This window comes from Cebus imitator, unplaced genomic scaffold, assembly GCF_001604975.1.
Source record: "Cebus imitator isolate Cc_AM_T3 unplaced genomic scaffold, Cebus_imitator-1.0 Scaffold219, whole genome shotgun sequence".
Taxonomy (NCBI): domain Eukaryota; kingdom Metazoa; phylum Chordata; class Mammalia; order Primates; family Cebidae; genus Cebus; species Cebus imitator.
This window is the reverse complement of record NW_016107534.1, coordinates 2052072-2073836: the sequence shown is the minus strand read 5'-3', so window position 1 is coordinate 2073836 and position 21765 is coordinate 2052072. Positions and strand designations below refer to the sequence as shown.

Sequence of the window (21765 nt, the reverse complement as noted above, 5' to 3'; positions counted from 1 at the left end):
TGTTGACCAGGATGGTCTCGATCTCTTGACCTTGTGATCCACCCGCCTCGGCCTCCCAAAGTGCTGGGATTACAGGCTTGAGCCACCGCGCCCGGCCTCCTTTCCTCTTTTTATCATGAAGTAAAATTCACCCTGAAACTGTAAATAGCAGGCCCCACCTAAACATCAGCTCAAATAGTATGTTATAAACCCTAAGAAACTCTACTATTCCCTAGAGAACCCTGTTCTCTGAAGCAGATAAATTTCTTCAGGCAGAACTTTTATATCTCCTTTCACTGGAATCCTCAGGAGATGTTCTAAGCTAAGAGGGACATGTCTGCTTAGCATCTGGCTCTGAGACCTGGAGGGGGGAAATCTCACAAAGGAAATTACAGAGATATTACTGTGCTGAAGTCTGGCTCAAGAAAGAAAAACTGCACTGTCAGAGACCAAATCCTGGAGAGAGAGCTTTAGTAAGCCCCCAGTCTTCTACTGGTAACAGCAACAATCTAGAACAGTGGTTCTCAAGCTGAAATGCAATAGAGATACCTGGCAATTGTGAAAAATGAACAATCCGATCAGAGATTTTAACACAACTAGCTTATGAACTACATCTTAAGAAAAACTGATCTGGCTTCTACTCTAGGGGGAAAAAGCTCAACTATTTCACTGTGAGAGTCAAGAGGGCATGCACCTGTGCCTCTCAGCTAGGGCTTGGGGGAGGGGAGGGAGAGAAACCATGAAGAGAAAGGCAGTGGCAGGCAGCGGCAGACCCCTAATACACACTGCGACTCTGCTGTGCAATCAAAATATATGGCATCAACAGAAATCCACTTAATCTTTGTCCTCAGAGCAGTCCTGTGTAAACCCAGAAGGCCTGAAGCTCATTTGGTGCAAATGAGAAGCAATAATGTTGGGCAGCCATATTTTGCAGTGAATCTTACAGTTAACAATCAAATGACTTGCCCTTGTAGGACTTTGCATCGGGGGATACCTCAGAACCATACATATGGACATAATTTCCCTAGCAGGGAAGGGGACCTAGGTAAAAGACAGATGTACCAAGGTCAAATAGCAGCGAGAAATAACGAAGAGTCCCTACTCCTCAGCTTCAGAACTGTTCAGAAATTACTTTAGGAACACCATGACTACTGAAAGATATACAAGCCTGAGGATGGAAGAGTCAAAACTGCTTCCTTAGATTTTACATCTTCCGGGTCCTCTACTGCATTAAGATCAGTAACCTCAAATACCATGACGAACTTTACATCCCTCAACTAGCCACAGCAGTAAGTTACAATTAGGCAGAAAAGACAGATTCAATGTGGACTTAAGGTAAAGGGAGAAAAGGGAAAATAAAACTAAATTCTTCATTCCTCACTCCCTTGTATTAATCCTGACCAACACCAAGACAGTAATAATGAACACCGAGCTAGGGGAGAGGGAAGAGAGAGAGAGAGAAAGTTAAAGATGGAGGTGAAAAGGGAATGAGAAAAAATTTGGAAAAGTATCTTGAATCACAGCTGTCTAAAGCCTGATTCCTTCCATAGGCATCAAGAAAGTAAATCTTACAGTCTCTAAACTGGAATTTTGAAGCCTCCTACCACTATATACAAACACCAAAGTTGAAATTTGACATTACAAACAAGCCAGAATGAGGAACACTGTGCCATACCATGAGCATGCTGCACGCATTCACTCATTTAAAGGCAAGACTCCACAGTGATCAGTGAGGTGTCTTTGTGAAATCAATACCTACAAGCTACAGATTTAGAGATTTTACCAATTAAGATATAAATTTATTTAACTTCTAGGAGCAGAAGGATATTGGTCTTGCTTAAACTGTACAAATGTAGTTTTCTAGAATAAATTGTATTTAATAAGCAGTTTAAATGTGGTTGCTCAAGAAAACTAGAATACAGTTTCATTGTTGTCCATGTTTTAAAAAGTGACTCAGGTTAAAGATGCCACTCTTTCTGGATGAACCCAAAGCCAGACAGCTGAAGGGCAGCAGTCAACTTCAACAATGCTAAGCATTCATTTGCAGGCTCATGCAGCATCCAAAACAGAGCACAGAGGATTTCTGAGCAACACAAGACAGGGGCATGTAAGAACAGCAACATGCTCGTTTGTAAGGTCTGCGGGAACAACTAATGGAACGACCAACTGTGTTGGTCAGAAATGACCTCATCATTCAAACCCAAGTTTACAAATTCCCTCTGCATTCCAAGAGACAGGGTAGCAGGTGGAAATGGAAGAAATCACAGTGTGGGATGGGGGAGGTAATTCAAAGAAATCCAGATGAAGACTAAAGTAGCAGGAGCACATACCCATACTCTTACCATTCAGATACTTCCAGAAATATGTGCAAGTCAAAATGCGACAGCAAACAAAGAAACAAATAAACCTTTTGAGAATCATGAGGTGAGGAAGACAATGTGCTTGGGCAAAAGGGCCAAAGTCTCCAAATCCTCCATCTCTGGGGTTGGCACAAGAGAAGGGAGAGAGCGTGTTCCCACTGGAGCACACTCCACTATATTGCTAGACAAAGAGACAAGAGAGAGACAATACCATCAGCTTCTGCCCTCAGAATGCATTTCTTGCTGGGTGATGGGATGAGAGATGAAAGGCTGTAGGATTTTATCACACTGAGTTTCCAGTTTGTCAGGTTCCATCTACAATATCAGATACCCTGGGACTAATTTGTATCTTTTAGGATTGAGACTATCTCTCCAGCAGAGCCCCATTGACAACTCTCTACCTGCTAGATGGCCATCTAATAACAAGGGGTCCAAACGCTGTTACAACTGGCCTCTCACTTGAGGAACTTATGTTTTCCTGGACTCTGGCAGTGCTCAGGCCATGCAGCTCCAGAAGAGGGGTAACTTGGCAGGCAAACAGAGTGTCTAGGCTGAAAGAACCAGTCAGTCCTCTGAGGAAAGAACAAGAGAGGTGAGGGAAGGAAGGAGAAGTCAAAAAAGCTTTAGAAGAGTGAAGAGGCAGGCACCACAGAGTAATCTGTGAAGGCAGGACAGAGCCTGGCTCACGCAGCTGGGAGGAACCCTGCATGTTTTCCTGAGGAAAAATGCTGAGCTGGCTACGCTGAAAGGAACAGTGAAGGGCTGGGCTAACTTCTTTCCCCTTTATAAGAAATAGAAATAAATAAAATAAGCTGCTTTGAGCGATGTCAAGTCTCCCTCCTCTTAAAGTACAAACTGGCCTAATAATCCTGGATGTCCCAATGGCTAAAACCAGCATATGGAACTGCCTGCCAATTCTCCCATGCGGAACACAGTGCACTCACTCACAGCAGCTGCAGTATGAAGTAGAGGAAAGAGAGTCCAATCAGAATCGGGCGGGCAGTGCAGTCTGGACCCCTACCCATGGGGACCAAGCCTCAGGCCAGCAAGAGCCTGAGGGAGACGGGAGGCTGGATGGGGAGCCCTGGGTACGCAGCCCCTCCCAGACCTCCACCTACTGCTTCCGCATGCCAGTCGTTCTAAAACAAGCCTCTCCAGCTGGAGAAGCAGATGCTAAAGGCAGCTCCATACGAATATGAATGTGGTTTTCTCCTAATTGTGGCCCACCTTACAAAAGACAACAGCATGTGAAAAAAGTCCAGCATTCCCAGTAATGATGAGGAACATGTCCTAGGAAAGGCAGAGTGGTAGAATCAGAAAACCAAGTGTCAGCACATTCTGCCCATCCCCATATCTCCAAATTATGAATAATGAGTAAAGACCTCCAATGTGAATGCAATGAGACGCCATAACACCTGAGTATCAACTATGAAGAAATGACAAATCTACATGACCCAGAAAAATCAAACTGAGTAGGGAAGGGGAAAAAAGTGCAGAAAAAAATGAAAAAGTATTTTACAGCAGAACTACAGGCGTCCATCATGTGGGCTATCCAGAATCAGCAGGACAGCAGAGGTAAGCAGATTCTGAGACCAATGTCTGAACACACACAAAGGGAATATTTCTGCTTATCCACACTAATTGCCCAATAAAGTGAAACAAGGATGAAGGCTATTACATCAAGTGGCTTCTAGCAGAGAAATGAAAAGACAAGGAACACAAAGTCTCCAGCATGTCTTCACAGCTCAACTGAATAGAGACCCTACTGTGAAACAGCAATACTCCTTGGTGGCCACCAATACACTACTGAACCAGGCAAAGGCATTTGTCAAAAACAGATGGATATCAGAGTAGACGGTGAAACTAACAGCTGTCCAATGTCAGGCCACGCCTGGTGGCTCACACCTGTAGTCCCAGCACTTTGGGAGGCCGAGGGAGGCAGATCACCTGAGGTCAGGAGTTCGAGACCAGCCTGACCAACATGGAGAAACCCCAACTCTACTAAAAATACAAAATTAGCCAGGCATGGTGGCTCATGCTTGTAATCCCAGCTACTCGGCAGGCTGAGATCAGAAAATCGCTTGAACCTGGGAGGCGGAGGTTGCGGTGAGCCGAGATTGCACCGTTGTACTCCAGTCCGAGCAACAAGAGCAAACTCCGTCTCAAGAAAAAAAATAAAAGAGCTGTCCAATGTGAACAGCCGATAAACTGACCGTAGATTTTCAGAGGAAGGCTAAAATGAAAAGTGACATCCAAAATATGCCTAAGCAATTGGCCTGTCATTCTCTAGGAAAAAAAAAATCATTTGTGTCCTTTAGCTTCCCATTCCAGTCTCGGTTCTGATAAGCCTTTGCTAGAGCAGTGACAGAAATGATGCTGCTTCAACCATAATCCATCATCCAGTCTAAAGTCTACCTAGTGACCACAACACACACACATACTTGTGAGGATTAGAGATAGGAATCCTAAAATTCTAAACACCTTACTCATAAAAATAATTTCCCAGACCCACAGTTCCTAAAGTACACAAGGAACTTAAATGTTTGGTTTCTGAACTGCACAAAATTTTCCCAGTACAAAGCTAATTAACCCACCAAGGAATGAAACCTACAGCTCCGGCCTGCAAAAATGTGAAGCACTGGATGACTGCACTAAACTTGCCCTGAATATAAACATTATGCAAAAAAAGTAATTTATCTAAACACAGTGTAGGAAGCTCTGCAATCAGTATCTCATAAACAAAAAGAGAAAGATGAAAGGAAAGCTCTCTAATTGATTTTAAAATTAGTTCCAAGCAAAGAAATAATCCAACAACCAACAAGGTCGACAACAATAAAATACATATATATACCCCTCAGAAAAAACTGCAGCTATAAACTTGAATGAATCAAGATACCTGAACTACTATGAAAGGAAGATATTCAGAAAAGCCTGAATCAGAGTAGAGGTGTTGAAAGAAAGTCAGTTGGGGACCAATTTTCAAAAGCACTTAAAATCCTGAAATTAACCCCTCTGGTGGACTGAACTCAATCTGCACTGTGCTAATGGAATACACATTACGAGGAAAACCACCACACTGAGAGAGGCAGGGAGAGTCAACCCAATGGCAGCAACTAGATTAAAAATGGGAGTGTGGAAGAGGAAGTGCCTATAGAAAACAGCCATGTGTGACCTAGCCAGCAAAACAAGTAATCCAATTAGGAAGCAGTAAAAAACAGGAGTGCAAAACCTTCTTTCTCAGACAGATACCAGCACATTGGCTGAAGCCAAGATGGCTGTCACAGCAATCAAGGAGGTTTGGGAGATGGTAAAAATGATGCCCACTCACCAGCAATATATGGAATTAGGTTTATGCCTCAGCAGATACTCCGATTCAAATATTTGTTAAATGCTTACTTATTCGCAGCACTCTGTAAGATTCTGAAAGAAGGATATGAAGCTGGGAAGACCCTGCCATTCCTGGCCTTGGTAGAGGTTAGACTTCACAATGGAAAGTAGGTATGTACACAAACAGTGCAGGCAGCTACAGAGAAGGGAAAGATGGTGTGTATGGAAGTCTCTGGCCTAAAGGAGCCTTTAAGAACTAGAAAGAGGGTTATCTCAGCACAGCAGGTATGGTAAATGCTCACAGGGCAGTGAATATGACGGTGCTGTGAACTCTGGAAACGACACAGAATTACTGCAGCTCACAAGGCTGAGAAGAGAAAAGAAGTATGAACACTCCAGCACTAGAAAGATTTAGATAAATTGAAAATGTAGAACTGTGATAGTGATGATTAAAGGAAGAGAGAGATATGGATTGCTAGAAGTAAATGCACACAGTTCAGGGAAAAACCACCAAGACCCACAAGGAGACTGTTAAAATCCCAAAAACATGATTTGAAGGAGATAAGCAAGATCCCGGGAAAGGGAATATATAACTAAAGGAAATGAAAGAAACTATAATTTGTAATAGAGAGAAGAAAGGAAATCAAAGGGCAACAAGACAGGCAGCACACGCTGTCTTCTCCAGTTTAATATTCACTTAGAGATATCAGTGAAATGTGCACTTCAGGAAAAGTCTGCTATCTACCCAGACACCAAATGTCTTGACCTCCTCACAAGGAGACAGGCTTGTCCCCCTACTCCCTGATCTCTACTGCTGAGAAATAGGTATTAAACTATTAATTTAGATATTAATCTTAAAAATCAGGACATACATATCCTGGAATCTTAAATAGATGAGCTAAGACCCACACACAGTCTTCTAATAGTAATTTTTTTCAGTCTTATAACAAAGCAGATTTCAAGTGTTCTTCTCAAAAATGCCCAGATCAAACAAATTTGAAACTCGTACAGAATGCCTCCGCCAGCCTCTGACATATTCCACATCTTTTGATCACATTGCAGCAGTCCCAAAATCTCTCCATTGGAGACTAGTGAAATGCTCTATCCATTTCAAAGAGATTTTGCTTTTCTCCAAGGTCCTTAATGCCAAGCTAGAGTCCCTCTCTAATTTGCTATTTGCCTTATGCTCCCAGTCACAAGCAGCAGATCACAGTGAGTGGGTCTACTGGCCTGCCCCAATTTCACTTAGGGTCTCTAACCCCACAGCTTTCTGTTACTATGTATCTCAGAGTCAGCAAAGTCAGCTTGAGGGTCCAGAGGGACCAGTCACTTTGCTTTTAGAAATCTAAACTGGAGGGAATTGGTTGAAAATCTCTTTTAATGGCAAAGCACCCCAGGGCCCAGTACAATGAATGAAGTTATCAGTGTCTTATATGACCCTGCCTCTGACAAAAAGCCCTTAAGAATCCCAGGGCATCACTAATAATGCATCTATCTCTCCTACTTGCCTGCCCAGGAGAGCCAGGCAGACCAGGGCCAGGAGATGGACTCCCCAAACGAAGCCAGCAAGGACACTGGGAGATTCAGCAGATGGTATCTTTAACAAAACTGATCCTTTAGTGCCAAGGTCTAAATATTTAGAAGCCCTGGTGTGAACAAACCTTTATGTGGTAAACAAATTCACAGGGAGAAGGCTAAAAGACAAGGTAGTGGAAATGAATAGAAGCTGGTAGCAGGGGGCAACTACCAGCTGAGGGAAAAACTCCACCTTCCGGTTTCCACACTTCCTTCCCAAAATACTAAGCGGGAGCGCTGGGAGTGGGGGTTGTCAGAGACAGAGAAACAGATACAAAGAGAGAGAATGGGATAGACAGATAGCTAAGAAAAGGAATCTGAAAAAAAGGCCCAGCAACCTAAAGCAAATTTCACGCATGTAACGTCTGGGGATTGGGTAAATTATGTACCTGTTTTCAAGGTAAACTTTAGCTCTGTATCTCTTAGTCAACTACAATAGCACCACAAGAGCAGACTTCAGGGAGAATAAGTCAGCCCCTTCATTGGATGCCTGGAGGCTGTTTCCTTTGTCATTAACTCTCCAAGTGCAACACAAAGCCCACAGCAGCCCTGGGCAATAGAGCACAAGGCTTTCCAGTTTCAGATCAAAGCCAAGCGCTCTCTAGGAAGTCCTGAGATTGCACAATGTGTTATCTCCTTCAAGGCAGCAGCTCAGAAAATCCACAGCCCTTCTCCAAGATTTTGCACATTTCTTTATAGCAAACAACTGGATAAAACAAACTATACCTTTAGAGAAACCATGATACATGGCCAAGTTCACAAGAGCATCACATGTCAGTTTTCTTAACTGGCACTCAGCCTGAAATTGTTAACATCTCCTAAGACTTGACACTGGATTAATCCAGAAGCATGGTGCCACAGAAGCACCATCAACAACATCAAACATATCCAACTAGAATCCTACTTAGGGAAATATTACACATCACTCCTTTTAACTCTCCCATAACACTACCTAGCAACAAACCAAGCTGCAATTGAAATCCAGAAGTGGCTACCCATGAATTCCTGGGTAATACTGGAAAGCCTAGGGTGAAAACAGCTCCTTTGATCACAGTGTTTATCCAAATACTTCCTCTGGCTCCAATTAGAAAGTAACCATATTAAGAGAGTGGAAATATGGTTAGCCATAGGCAAAAAGTTCATCTTCCTGTATAATTGAAGAGAAATGAACTTGCCTCTGTACAAAACAGAAAAAAACAATTTGTCCTACTATCCTCCAAATGTAGAGTTGTCTCAGAGGAAGAAAACATTTAAAGAATCTCCCCCATGCTTCCTTGAAGGGAAAGTCCTCCTGAGTCCTCATCTGGGAGCTAGCAGTGGAGGCCTGCCCTAGAGCTGGAATGACTGCCCCCATCTGCCTGTCCTTGAGGAAGCGGATGCCACACACTTTCCCTCTTCACCTACTCATCTAGTTCCTTATTCTGCACCCCCTACCACTTTGTTCTTTGGTTTAGAAAAGGCTCTGGTACCAAAAGTTCTCAGGTTATCCTCTCCATGACAAAGCCACCGGCCCCAGGCAGAGTCCTGCAATTAGAGAGAAGGTAATCTCCTTAGCATTTTTTTCATGGCCCTCTACAATCTATCCATCGCAGACCTTCACGTCTTAATCCTCAAGTACTTCGTGTTTCAGCAACTATGAAAACACTCCCCAATTCCCAAAAAAAATGCCCTTGATGTTCTCCTTGGAGATTCTACCAGCCTGTTCTAACTACAGCAGGCCCCTATTCTTTGTGCACACTGTGCCTTGCAGAAGGGTACCTGGCAAGGGGACAAAGGGAGAGGAGGAGCTGAAGTTTAGCTTCCATTCTGCTTGCCAAGCCATGGCCCCTGGAATGATGCTGACAGAAGGAAGCAGCACCCTTCTCTAAATTTGCACAAAGATGCTATCTGAACTAATAGAGGTCCTGACCGAACATCTATGCCATGAATACTTGACTGGGCTCCACTTGCAACTGTAACAGCAGTTGGTATGTAGTAAAGGAAACCAGAAACCCAAGACTCCAAGAGGATGCCTGTTGCTCTGTCTTTAAACACATACAGTTACAGTCACACTAGGATGCCAGATCTTGTACTTTTTATAAGAGCTCTGGGGAATTTTTTTTTCCTCCTCCTTCTTTTCTATTTTAGTAATCCCAGGCCAGAGGAGGGGCAGTGGGGAGAAATTCTTTCTTTTTTTTTTTTGGCCAGAGTTTCGCTCTGTCGCCCAGGCTGGAGTCAGTAGGGATGATCTTGGCTCACTGCAACCTCCGCCTCCCGGGTTCGAGGGATTCTCCTTGCCTCAGCCTCCCAAGTAGCTGAGACTACAGGTGCGCGCTGCCATGATCGGCTAATTTTTTGTATTTTTTAGTAGAGACGGGGTTTCACAGTGTTAGCCAGGATGGTCTCAATTTCCTGACCTCATGATCTGCCCATCTCGGCCTCCCAAAGTGCTGGGATTACAGGTGTGAGCCACCACACCCGGCCGGGAAATTCTTTAAGTAGAAAGGCAAGTATAAAGAAAGACTGTTGGAGCAACATCCACAGTTCTCACTCATCACACCATTCTCCAGGTCTTTGCTCAACTGAGGTTCACCAAAAGAAAAACCAGAGTTCCTTGCTAAAGTAAGTTTTTATCAGGCATAATATTCTCTCTATATGCAAATTGCCTTCATATCTTGTAAGGTCAAACAACTAAGAATATTTAAATCCAAACATGCCATTCACCAGTTCAAAATTCTTCAAGACAAAAACCGTAAAATGCATGGCATATAAGCCTTCAACAACCGGCCCCTGCCTAACTCCCAGGCCCATTTCTTAACGCTCCCAAAAATTTAACTATCCCCTATTCCAGTCATACAAAATCACTTTCACTTCATCATATGCCCCATTTTCTCTCTCCCTTCCTGAGCATCCTGAGATGTTCACAGGACACGTTTGATCTGGCCCCACCTATGGTTTCGTACCACTCATGCACCATCCACAGGAGCCATCCATTCTCTAGTCCCCAAAACTCACCTAATTCTTGTCATTGCTGCTCTCCAGGTCAGAAATTGTCTTCTCCCACTTCTTATCTAGCTAATTCCTAATCTCCCTTGAGGTCTTAAATGTCACTTCGTCAAAGTAGCCTTTCCAGACTATGCACTATCTTAAACTCTAAGCTTTTCTTTCATAGCACTTAACATAAATGAAATTACTTGTGTATTTCCCCTACTAGACTTTAAAGTTCCATGAGGCAGAGACAGGACATCTGTTTATTCCCTTTTGCACCCCCAGCACAGTATCTGGCACAAAATAAGCATCTGTAAATATATATCACAATGATTACCTGTTCATGCAAATTGCCAAAGCTGCGCTATCCATAATGGTAGCCACTAGCCACATGTGGCTATTGAGTCCTTGAAATATGCTAGAATGAATTAAAATGTGGTGCCAATGTACAATACATAACATATTTCAAATATTTAGTTTTAAAAAGGGGGAGGTTTCATTTATTTTTTATATTCATTAGATGTTGAAATGATATAATTTGGATATAAGTCAAATTTTAAAATTACAATGAATGTTTCTTTTTATTTTTTTTATACATAGCTACGTGAAAATTTAAAATAACAAATAGAGCTCGCATGTGTGGCTCACATTTATATATCTGTTGGAAAGTGCTGGCCTAGAGAGCCATTCTTCCTGCTGACTCAATTCTTATCCTTGACACTCACAATGTACAGCAGCTGACTGGGAAGACCACCCAGACCTTCCACCAAAACCAGCTTCTCTTCTGGATGCCTTCCACCACTGCACTCAAAGTTCACTATATTAACTTATTTCTTATGTGGCCCTTCAGTAAACTCTTCCAAATGAATTTAATGAACAAATAATGGAAATCATTCCTCCATTTCCTCACAAGCCGTATGTTGTGGATTGCTGCAACTAAGCCTTACTTAGAACTTTCTTAAAATGGAGTAAGATCTCAGGAGTGAACGGGAAGAAAAAGAAAGAATAAAAAAAAAAAGAAGAAGAAGAAAAAAAAGAGGTAATGCGCCATGTAAGAGACAAGAAATTCTATAATCAGGATTCTGGCTGAACTAGGAAATATATTCCAATTCCAACAATTTCCCATCAGTCATTAGGCTAAGGGAAATGCATCTTTTACCCACTGGTATGTTTCAAAGGATCCTGGGAAAACTAAAAATACTCAGTAGTAGGTTAGTTCTTATTTCAGAAAACCTGCTATCATCCTACCTAAGCTATAACACCCCCATCCCCCCAAAAACTGCTCAAAATTCAGCAATATAGTCTACATTAACATAATGCATTGGCTGATGATACAGGCACAAAAATTAATGTTGAAGAATTTCAAAGTTGTGGTTGCTGTGGGAACCTTAATTCCAACTGTATGGCACAGATGCAGAATTGTGGACTACTCCCAATACTGATAAAATTGGAGATGTGTATTTACTCTGTGCAATGAGGCAGTGCTACAGCTACTGAGAGAGCCTTATTTTGGCTTTTCTAGGCTTTCATGCATTTAAATTCTCAACCTTACCATAAGACTGTTTGCTGCATTAAACTGCCTCCTCTAAGGAAAAAAGAGAGAAAGAACTGATTGGCCAGACATTCAAATCACCCATCCTGTATGTGTTTTTTATGCATGATCTAATTCAGAAGACAATCATATTTTTATTCTACTCTTACGGGCTGTCTATAAGCTCTCACACAAATGAAAACAATGCATGAATTTCAACTTGTGAATGCACCAAGAAGTGTATATGTGCAAAACATCAGAAAAGCAAATTTTACCCCTTTAGAACTACTGCTCGCAACTTAGCTACCTTTTTTATTTAACCCTTTATATAAAAGGGATTTTTTTTTTATCCCATCCCTTTTATATAAGGGGATAAATAAAAAAGGTAGCTAAGTTGGGTACAGTGGCTCTCACCTATAGTCCTACCTACTCAGGAGGCTGAGACAGAAGGACTGCTTGAGCCCAGGAGTTTGAAGTTGAATTGCACAATGATCATACCTGTGATAGCCATTGCACTCAGTGTGGGCAACATAACAAGACCCTGTTTCTTAAAAAAAAAAAAAAAAAAGAAGCGGGCAGTAGATAGTACACACAGCACTAACTAAAAATGTCTGTAAAAATGACATAACCAAACTCCCAAAATGTTCAACTTTAATCCCTATTCCCAACTCCCATAACTCTTATGACTACATATCTGTCATGACTACAAAAAAAATCAGTCTATCTGCACATGAAATACTAACTCGTTAAGAGTTTTCATACAAAGCATTTCTCAAAATTGATACACCTGAGTCATACACCAACCTATCTGCCAAAGATCCAGAACACAGCAAACAGTTTAACTACTATAGTTACTACCTGCAAAAAATGAATAGGTGACCCCAGTGAATATATATACCAAGATTCATTTCTTCCTAGAGCAAAAACATAAAACACTATCAAATCAAAATGACCAGCAGAAACGGGTCCTATTACAAGATACACAAGATATAGACCTTCTCCTCTCCTTATTCACAGAAAAATAAGATCTTGTTAATAAAACTCATCCACCATCTCACATATCCCAACCCTCGCTGCACTCAAGCCCCCTGGGGAGAAGGGCCAACAGTGCCCATGTGAAATGCAGCAGAGCAGTGGGTATGGGCCCCAAGACACTCAGACCTGCCCAATGGTAGTCAGGCTATAAATATTAGAAAATAATACTGTGGAGACGTAAATACTTGTCCCTTTGCATTCTCACATGTATGTATCATATATGAATTAATTCTGGCTTCTTCCTTTTGGTTTATGCAAATAGGCATGGCAGTTTCCCTATTCTCACCTGGGTGTTCTCCCCCTCCAGCCTCGGTGGTCGAATACTGGACAGGTGAATCGTCTTGTAATCGCCCGAGTTCAGCTTCACAACAATGGCATCAGCATTCAGAACCTGCATCACCTGTGAGCAAAATGGAACATGCTTAAACCTGATTCTGTGTGCTCCATCACATGTCCAAGAGCAAGGCCCACCACCCTTACAGGTAGAAAGTGAGATCAACAGCCATTTATGGGAGAAACGTATTATCCTTCATGGTACAACAATGTCAGAGAAAACTATGCTATAATTATCAGTTCCCAGAGACCTTATTATGATTTCTCAATGAGACAAAATCTGTATCATTCATAAAGATGGTCAACCTTTTTTATCTTTGCCCTGACCAAGATGTGTGGTTAACTATAAAGCTTAAGAACTGGAAATCCTGTCTCTACATGTAATTGAAGATTTTCCTTGAAATAGCTTCTAAACTAAAATCAAAATCTCAATGTGAATCTAGGAAAAGAGGCAATGGTTGGATTTGAAGAAGATACCAGCACTAGATGAGAAAGAACCAAAATAGGATGTCCCAATAGAAAGCAGAAAAATCAAAGGCAAGTGAAGGGCAAAAAGAATTGTCATCTCAGCATGGGAAAGGAGATGCTCAGCTGTTAATCTCACAGGCAGAAACATTAAATTACTAAGATATTACCTCAGATACTCTGAAAGCCACCTTTTCAGAGCAGTACTATCACAGACATCTTTGTTTTGGAATCCACAATCAATAACACAAGGCCCCACCCTCAGAATAAAAAGACTAGACAGGGATAAATGACAAGGACATGTAGTTAAAGGACAAAAGCATAAATATTCCTCTGTGAAGATTATCAGAACATTCCACCATGTGTACAGAATAAAACTCCATACAAACCAGGATCTTACCACATCAGGGTTATAACTAGATCCCATAATACAGCCAACAGTCTACAATTCACCCAATTATATTCAATGCCTATTGTTCCAAGCCTTTTTTTTTTCAAGCCACACTTTATTACAAGGTAGCTGCAGACTACAAAATACTGTCAACATCCACTTCATCTGCGGAATCAAAATCAAACTCTTCTAGGCTTCAACTGGGCCTCTTTAAGAGCTACCAGACTGAACGAACTTACAGGGTCAGCTGCCACACAGCGAGAGTGGACTGGCAAAATTTCCCTCCTCTTTCATGCATGAAACAAAAGGAGCCAGATTCTTTTTTGCCATCATGGATGTCATACCAGTAAGTATCTTAAAGGAGGCCTCCCTATTTCTTGAAGGGCCTTAAATCTTCTAACACAGAATGTATCCATTTACTCGCAGGTTTTTCCAAAAACAGGAATTCTCTACCTTTTCCAAAGAACCTGCCAACCACACACCAGAAACACAAAGAACCAGCCAACAACACACCAAAGAGTAAGGGATGCCTTAAGAAACAATCTGAAGAAAGATATAAAACAGAAACAAGTGAGAAATTATATCTAACAGAAAATAGCAGGAGTTAAGTGTTATCAAACAGAATTAATGAAAAAAGAAAGATGACATCTGGAATCGGTCTGTAAGTCCATAGACGCTTTACTATGGCTAGTGGATGGGAAGATATCCCTGGGTTTTACCATTATAAGCAATGGAAGCAGTGTAGAGAATAGCCCAGCAATCAGAATAGTCATGAAAGTTCTAAGAAAGAACTGAGTAGATCAGAAGTAGAAATTTTTAATTTTCTACTATACTTAAGATTAACTTACAACCCTGAAAGCAGCAAAAAGACAAACTTAAATAACCATAACTATTCTCCTATAGCCTTTTTGGCAGATCTGAGAATCATAAGCTAACCACTAAAACCCAGAGAGTCAGAACCCAAAATTCATCTGGCCAGAAAAATGTGAAGATCAATGGTAATCAAAGGCAGGATGAGTGATCATACCAGGACCAAGGTCAGGGCTGGTTACTCCAAACCAAATAGCCCCTTAATGCCAGCCCAATCACAAAAACACATCCATGAATTTAGAACTTAAAAACTGTCTAGACGCCGGGCGCGGTGGCTCAAGCCTGTAATCCCAGCACTTTGGGAGGCCGAGGCGGGTGGATCACGAGGTCAAGAGATCGAGACCGTCCTGGTCAACATGGTGAAACCCCGTCTCTACTAAAACTACAAAAAATTAGCTGGGCATGGTGGTGCGTGCCTGTAATCCCAGCTACTCAGGAGGCTGAGGCAGGAGAATTGCCTGAACCCAGGAGGCGGAGGTTGCGGTGGGCCGAGATCGCGCCATTGCACTCCAGCCTGGGTAATAAGAGCGAAACTCCGTCTCAAAAAAAAAAAAAAAAACTGTCTAGACAGTATAACCAAAAATACATCGGTCACTGAAAGAAAAAATAGAGTACATCTTACTCCCATTACCATCTAAACATACGAATATCAAGTAAAAATGTTCACAATAATGGAATTCCAGTAGTCGGCTGGACAACTGACCAAAAAGAAAGACCCTAGCGAATGATTTCCCTGTCTTTCAAAATCCCACATTTGGATAAAGGGAAAGGTGTTATAAAATGGATGACAGAACATTTTGTAGGGGGTGGTTTCCATGATATCTGCTATTCTGGTATCCTAACTACAAGCCAAAGAGAAGAAAAAAATTCCACTAAGCCATACTAATTAAAATAGCTACTACAGCAAATCAATACAGCTCCTCCTTCAAACGGATACCCAAAGGATACAGGTAATCGTCAGATGTATTAAAGGCACATGCATCACAGGATTTCCCACGTCTTAATGCTAGGCAGATCTACACCTTCTCTCAAACCAAAACAAATTCTTATTGTAAATTCCCAAAATCGTAGGGAAATTCCTATAATCAAGACATGAGAAATAGCTAGATGTTTTCTGCTCCCTGGTCATGCTTAGTGAGTAATAAAACCAAAGAAAGTATCATAGTGCTCACACTTTTACCCCCAATTACAGAATATGAAGATCTAAGGATACCTTCTAACAAGCTACTGGGATTCAGCACCCCTTGTAATATGTTAGCAGCAGTGGCAACGAATGAATTCTTGGAGCTGTAAATTTTAGGCCCCAGCAGCAGACTCTCTCTGCTGCTCAGCATCTCCCTGATTAGAAACCTCCTCTTCAGGAACTGCGCACTCTGCCACTGCCAGCTAAGCAAGGTTTAGCTTGCTGGTGAAGGTAGGAAGGGTGAGTGCATGTGTGCATGTCTGTGTGTGTGTATAAGGGGGGTTTATGTTTTTTACTCCTCTGTAAATTGTGTCATTACTGTACAGAGAACAAGCAGCTCCTGAGCAGAGACATGGAATCGGCAATAAAATACTGGTTATGGTCACGTACTGTGCAGTAAGTGAGATGCAGAGTGGATTACTATCTGAAGCCAGATCATCAGCACCGTTACGGACCACATTTTAACAGTGGTGTTTCTTCTGGTGCTTTTCATGAGGGTAACTGAAGTATGCCCATACTGCCCACTTTCTCTGTGAGCTACAGATCCCTAATCAAGCCAACCCCATGCATACTCATACCCCATACACCAAGAGATAACCGAAGGCATAGGAGCAGAAATCTACATGGAAAAAGTCACTAGCTAGACTCAAATACGTGCACTAAATCCAATTCCCTCCCCATTTCTTGAAGCCCAATTATAAAAGGAAAAAATGGTTTAATGATAACAAGGTGTAGGCTAAGGGCTGCCATGAGTCAAGAAAGCTACAGAGTTCTGTCAGGGGAAGGGATATCCCTGCCTATCTCAGCCTCTGTTACGCTCTCTTCTGCGCAGCCTGTCCACATTGCTCACTGGGTGCAAAGGGCTGCTGTTGTTCAGCTTCTGAATACCCGGAAGCACACATAAAACAAACAAAAAAGCCTCCTTTTTTTCTACAACAGCCTCCTGAGCTACAGACATAAACACCAATAGTCCCAATGCTGCCAAAATTTCCAGTACCAGATAGAAACAAAAGGATTATCAGCCCAAAAGGGCCTTCTACAGGCATGCCCAGGGACTGTGCTTCGATGAGGTCACTAAGAATGACACACAGACACCTATTCTCCTCTCTGAAATCATGACACCTGGCTGTTTTTCCCATTCCCTAAGGTTGTATGCTATGTCTCCTCTCCCCAGACCCCCAGAAGAGTACAGCTGCCGCCCGCATCTGCAACAAAAACGAACCACAACAACATCCTGATGCAGGCACCTATAGGCACCGAAGGACAACCAAACCAGATACTCTTAAGATGTACTTATATGGAAATCAGGCATCAGACAACTTTCAGCAGAGGGACATCCTACATACTACCTAACCAGTGCTTCTCAAGATTGTCAAAGTCATCAAAAACAAAAAAAGTCTGAGAAACTGACATCCAAAAGGAACCTAAGGAGATATGACAACCAAATGTTCCAGGATACCACATTCCCTAAGGTTGTATGCTATGTCTCCTCTCCTGGAAGAGAAATGAAGTATAAATAAATGAATACCTGAATAAAGTACAAACTTTAATTAATAACAATGTATCTACATTGGTACACTAACCGTAACAAATACATGGTACTCCCATAAAATATTAATGACATGGGAAACTGGGCTGAGGGTGGATGGGTAATGTGGGAACTCTCTGCTACCTGATTAATTTTTCTGTAAATTTAAAGAGTGACCTAAAAAACCAAGTCCCTAATAATAATTTTTAAAGCCAGGTTAATATTCTTTCAATCTTTTCTAACTCAATCACTTTCTTTTTCTTATCAGCACACTGGTTTACGAATATAAGCTGCAAACCAAGTTTTGACCCCTTTTTGATTCAGCAGAAGCCACCTTTCTAGTAAGACAATCTCCAGAACCTCCTTTTCAACTGAAAGTCAAATGACAAAAGGCAAGGAAGTGGCAGGTATTTTTTGGTTCTCTCCATATTACCACATGGGAGTATACTGGAGAAATCCAGATAATGCCAAAAATATTCAGCTGCATCCTTGCTTAAAAACCATGTCAGAGAGCCACTTCCATTTAAGATAGTACTGACAGTCCTAGCCAAAGCGGTTCAGCAAGAAAAAGAAACTAAAGGCATCTAAATTGGAAGGGAAGACACAAAATTATCACTGTTCCCAGATGATGTATACATAAAAAACCCTCATAATATCACAAAAACTGTTAGAATAAATGAATTCACGATGTAGCAGGATACAACGTCAACACAAAAAATCAGCTGCATTTCTATAAATAATAAACAATCCAAAAAAGAAAACTAAGAAAATAGTTCCTTTTCCAGTATCATCAAAAAATAACAAAATACTTAGGAATTAACTCAACCAAGGAAGTGAAAAACTTGTACAAAGAAAACTACAAAACATTGTTGAAAGAAATTAAAGACACAAATAAATGGAAACACGTCCCACAAACATGGATTGGAAGACAATACTGTCGAGATGTCAATACTACCCAAAGTGATTCACAGATGTAATGCAATCCCTATCAAAATCCCAATGATGATTTTTATGGAAATAGAACAGCCCACCTTAAAATTCATATGGAATCTCAAGAGACCCTGAATAGCCGTAACAATCAGGAAGAAGCACAAAGCAGGAGAACTCACACTTCTTGATTTCAAAACTTACTACAAAGCTACAGTTATCAATACCATACGGCACTGGCATAAAATCAGACGTTCAAACCAATGAAACAGAACGAGGTCCAGAAATAAACCCTTATGATTTCTGAGTCAAATGATTTTCAAGATGGATACAAAGATCATTCAATGAGGAAATGACAGTCTTCAACAAATGGTCCTAAGAAAACTAGATATCCACATGCAAAAAAAAAGAAGCTGAACGCTTATCTAACACCAAAAACCAAATATGAATTCAAAATGGATTCATGACTTAAATATAAGACCTATAAAATTACAAAACTCATATAAGAAAAAACAAGTCAGAAACTTTGCAACACTGGATTTGGCAATGAATTCTCAAATACGACACCAAAGCAACATGCAATAAAAGCACAAATACAAATTAGATTTTGTGAAAATTGTGTGCAACAAAGTAAAAGGCAACCCATAAAATGGTAGAAAATATTTGCCAATCACATATCCAACAAAAGATTAATATTCAAAATATACAGAGAACTTCTAAACCTCAACAACAAAATGGCTGGGCGTGGTGGCTCACACCTGGTGGCTCCCAGCACTCTGGGAGGTCTAGGTGGGCAGATCACGAGGTCAGGAGTTTGAGACTAGCCTGACCAACATGGTGAAACTCCGTCTCTACTAAAAATACAAAAATTAGCCAGGCATGTTGGTGGGTGCCTGTAATCCTCAGCCACTCGGGAGGCTGAGGCAGGAGAATCACTTGAACCTGAGAGGCAGAGTTTGCAGTGAGCCAAGACAGTGCCTTTGCACTCCAGCCTGGGTGACAGAGCGAGACCCCGTCTCAAAACAACAACAAAAAAACAAAATTTCAATTAAGAAACATGCAAAGGCTTATAAGTGGGAGCTAAGAATTGGGGAGACATGGACTAAAGGCAGGAACAATAGACACTGGTGACTCCTAGAGCTGCAGGAGAAGCAGGGAGTGGGCCAGGGCCGAAAAACTTCCTATTGGGTACTACTAGGCTCATGACCTGGGTGATGGAATCATTCCTATTCCAAACAATATACCCATCTAACAAACCTGCGCATATACCCCCGGATCTAAAAGAAAAGTTGAAATTTATTTTTTAAATGGGCAAAGGGCTTGAATAGACATTTCTCCAAAGAAGATATACAAATGCACAGGAAAAGATGCTCGACATCACTAATCATTAGTGAAATACAAATCAAAACAACAATGAGACATCACCTCACACCCATTAGGGAGGCCAGTATTAAGAAAAAAAAACAAAAAACAGAAAATAACAAATGTTAGTGAGGATGTACAGAAAGTAGAACCCTCGTGCACTGAGGTACAGTATAGTAATTCCCTTGACAACTTAAAAATACAATTACCCTATAATCCGGCAATTCCACTTCTGGCTACAAACTCAAAATAACTGAAAACAGGGTTTCAAAGAGATATTTGTATACCCATGTTCAACAATGAAGCATTGTTCATAATAGTTACAATGTGGAAGAAACCAAGTGTGTCCAAATGGACAGATGAACAGATTGCAAGCAAAATTTATATACATATAATGGAATATTATTCACCCTTAAAAAGGAAGACAATTCTGACTCATCCTACAACATGGATGAACCCTTAGGACACTATGCTAAATGAAATAAGGCAGACACAAAGACTATCTGATTTCACTCATACGAATTACTTAGAGTAGTCAAAATCGCAAAAGCAAAAAGTAGAATGGTGGTTGCCAGGGCCTGGGAGAGAGGGAACAGAGGAATATAGAGTTACTGTTTAATGCATATAGTTTCAGTTTTATATAATGAAGAGTTCTAAAGATAGGTTTGGTGATAGCTACATAACAATATGAATATAAATACCACTGAATTGTACACTTAGAAATGGTTAGGAATACTATATTTTATGTTATGAATTTCATCCTTACAAAACAATTGAGGAAAAAAATTCTCAGAGACATGACAATGAACTCTATCTAGTGCTATGACCAGAAGCACGGCAAAAAACTATCAGAGCAAAACCAAATACTTTCTAAAATCCACTGTACCTGTGGGGAGTTTATACCCTGATCACCAAAACTGGACTTGGCCACCAATGCCAGTTAAGCACTTAGAGCTCCCAGACAAAGCCCTAGCAGGTAAGCTCCTTGAAGACAGGAACCACTTCCAGTTCTTTTACATCTTTTCAAAGCACCTAGTTTGGGGCTCTGTTTGCTTAATCTACATATAGGTACAGAGAACCAAGCAAGAAGCCTCTAACCAGGCAGGGTAGTAAGGAAACACCTCTTGAGAACATGCTTCCACTCCAGCCCTCCCCCACCCCCACAACAATGTTATTCAGGTCTGTGAAATCTGCAATGCCCAAGGATCCAACAGCAGGAACAGGGAAGCCAAGCCACGTGCTCAGGGGACCATATGGCTACAAACAGCATAGATCAGCTAAAACGCCACAGGGAAGGCAGGGAGGGAACTGGCAGGCCACAACGGGCACAAAAGTCTCGGGCAAGCTCAGCTAATCGCTGTGAAGTGAACATGCTTCTCTGCTAACCTGGAGAGACAAGCAGAGCCCTCCCTTGCATTTCATTCCTCAAGAAGTAAAACTGCTTCAGCAGACAAAGGGAACCAGTCTTTGAATAAGCTACATGTATCAGAGAAACTTTGTCGAGTTTCATATTTCTAAGGCTTAAGCCTCTTGGCACTCTGACCTACAGCTTTGCATCAGTTCCAGAAACCAACTGTAGAGACCCAGAGGCATCCAGTTAGAGGCCATAGGTTACCCTCTGCAGGCTTTTCGGGCTTTTAGCTGTGCCCTGTGCAATTAATTCCTAAAAAACAGGGTGACTGTTGAAGAGAGAATCACTATTTGTTAAGGCTTTATAATCACATGATCTTTAGAGCAGAATCACTCAGGGAAGACTTGCAGGACTTTCAGACTAAGTGAAGGTCCCAGGTGCCTTAGAACTTGTTTAAGATTCCCTGAAAAAAGCTGTTTGCCACTAACAGACATTTGATATCAGGTAAAATGATAAAGAACTGCTATTGGGTTATGAAAAGCAATGTTTTGTTTTTTTTTTTTTTTTTTTTTTTTTTTTTT

General features: G+C 41.4%; 1 protein-coding gene across 2 annotated transcripts in view; it reads right to left on the bottom strand.

Annotated features, from left to right (window-relative positions):
• Positions 1–21765, bottom strand: part of SND1 (staphylococcal nuclease and tudor domain containing 1) — a 459246-nt gene that overhangs the window by 375873 nt on the left and 61608 nt on the right. For both annotated transcript variants that reach the window (XR_005203511.1, XM_017549554.2), the window contains exon 10: positions 13061–13174. Coding sequence is in view for 1 of the 2 variants with exons in the window: in XM_017549554.2 (XP_017405043.1) it covers positions 13061–13174 (114 nt within the window). In the remaining variant the exon portion in view is untranslated. The remainder of the gene's footprint in view (positions 1–13060; positions 13175–21765) is intronic.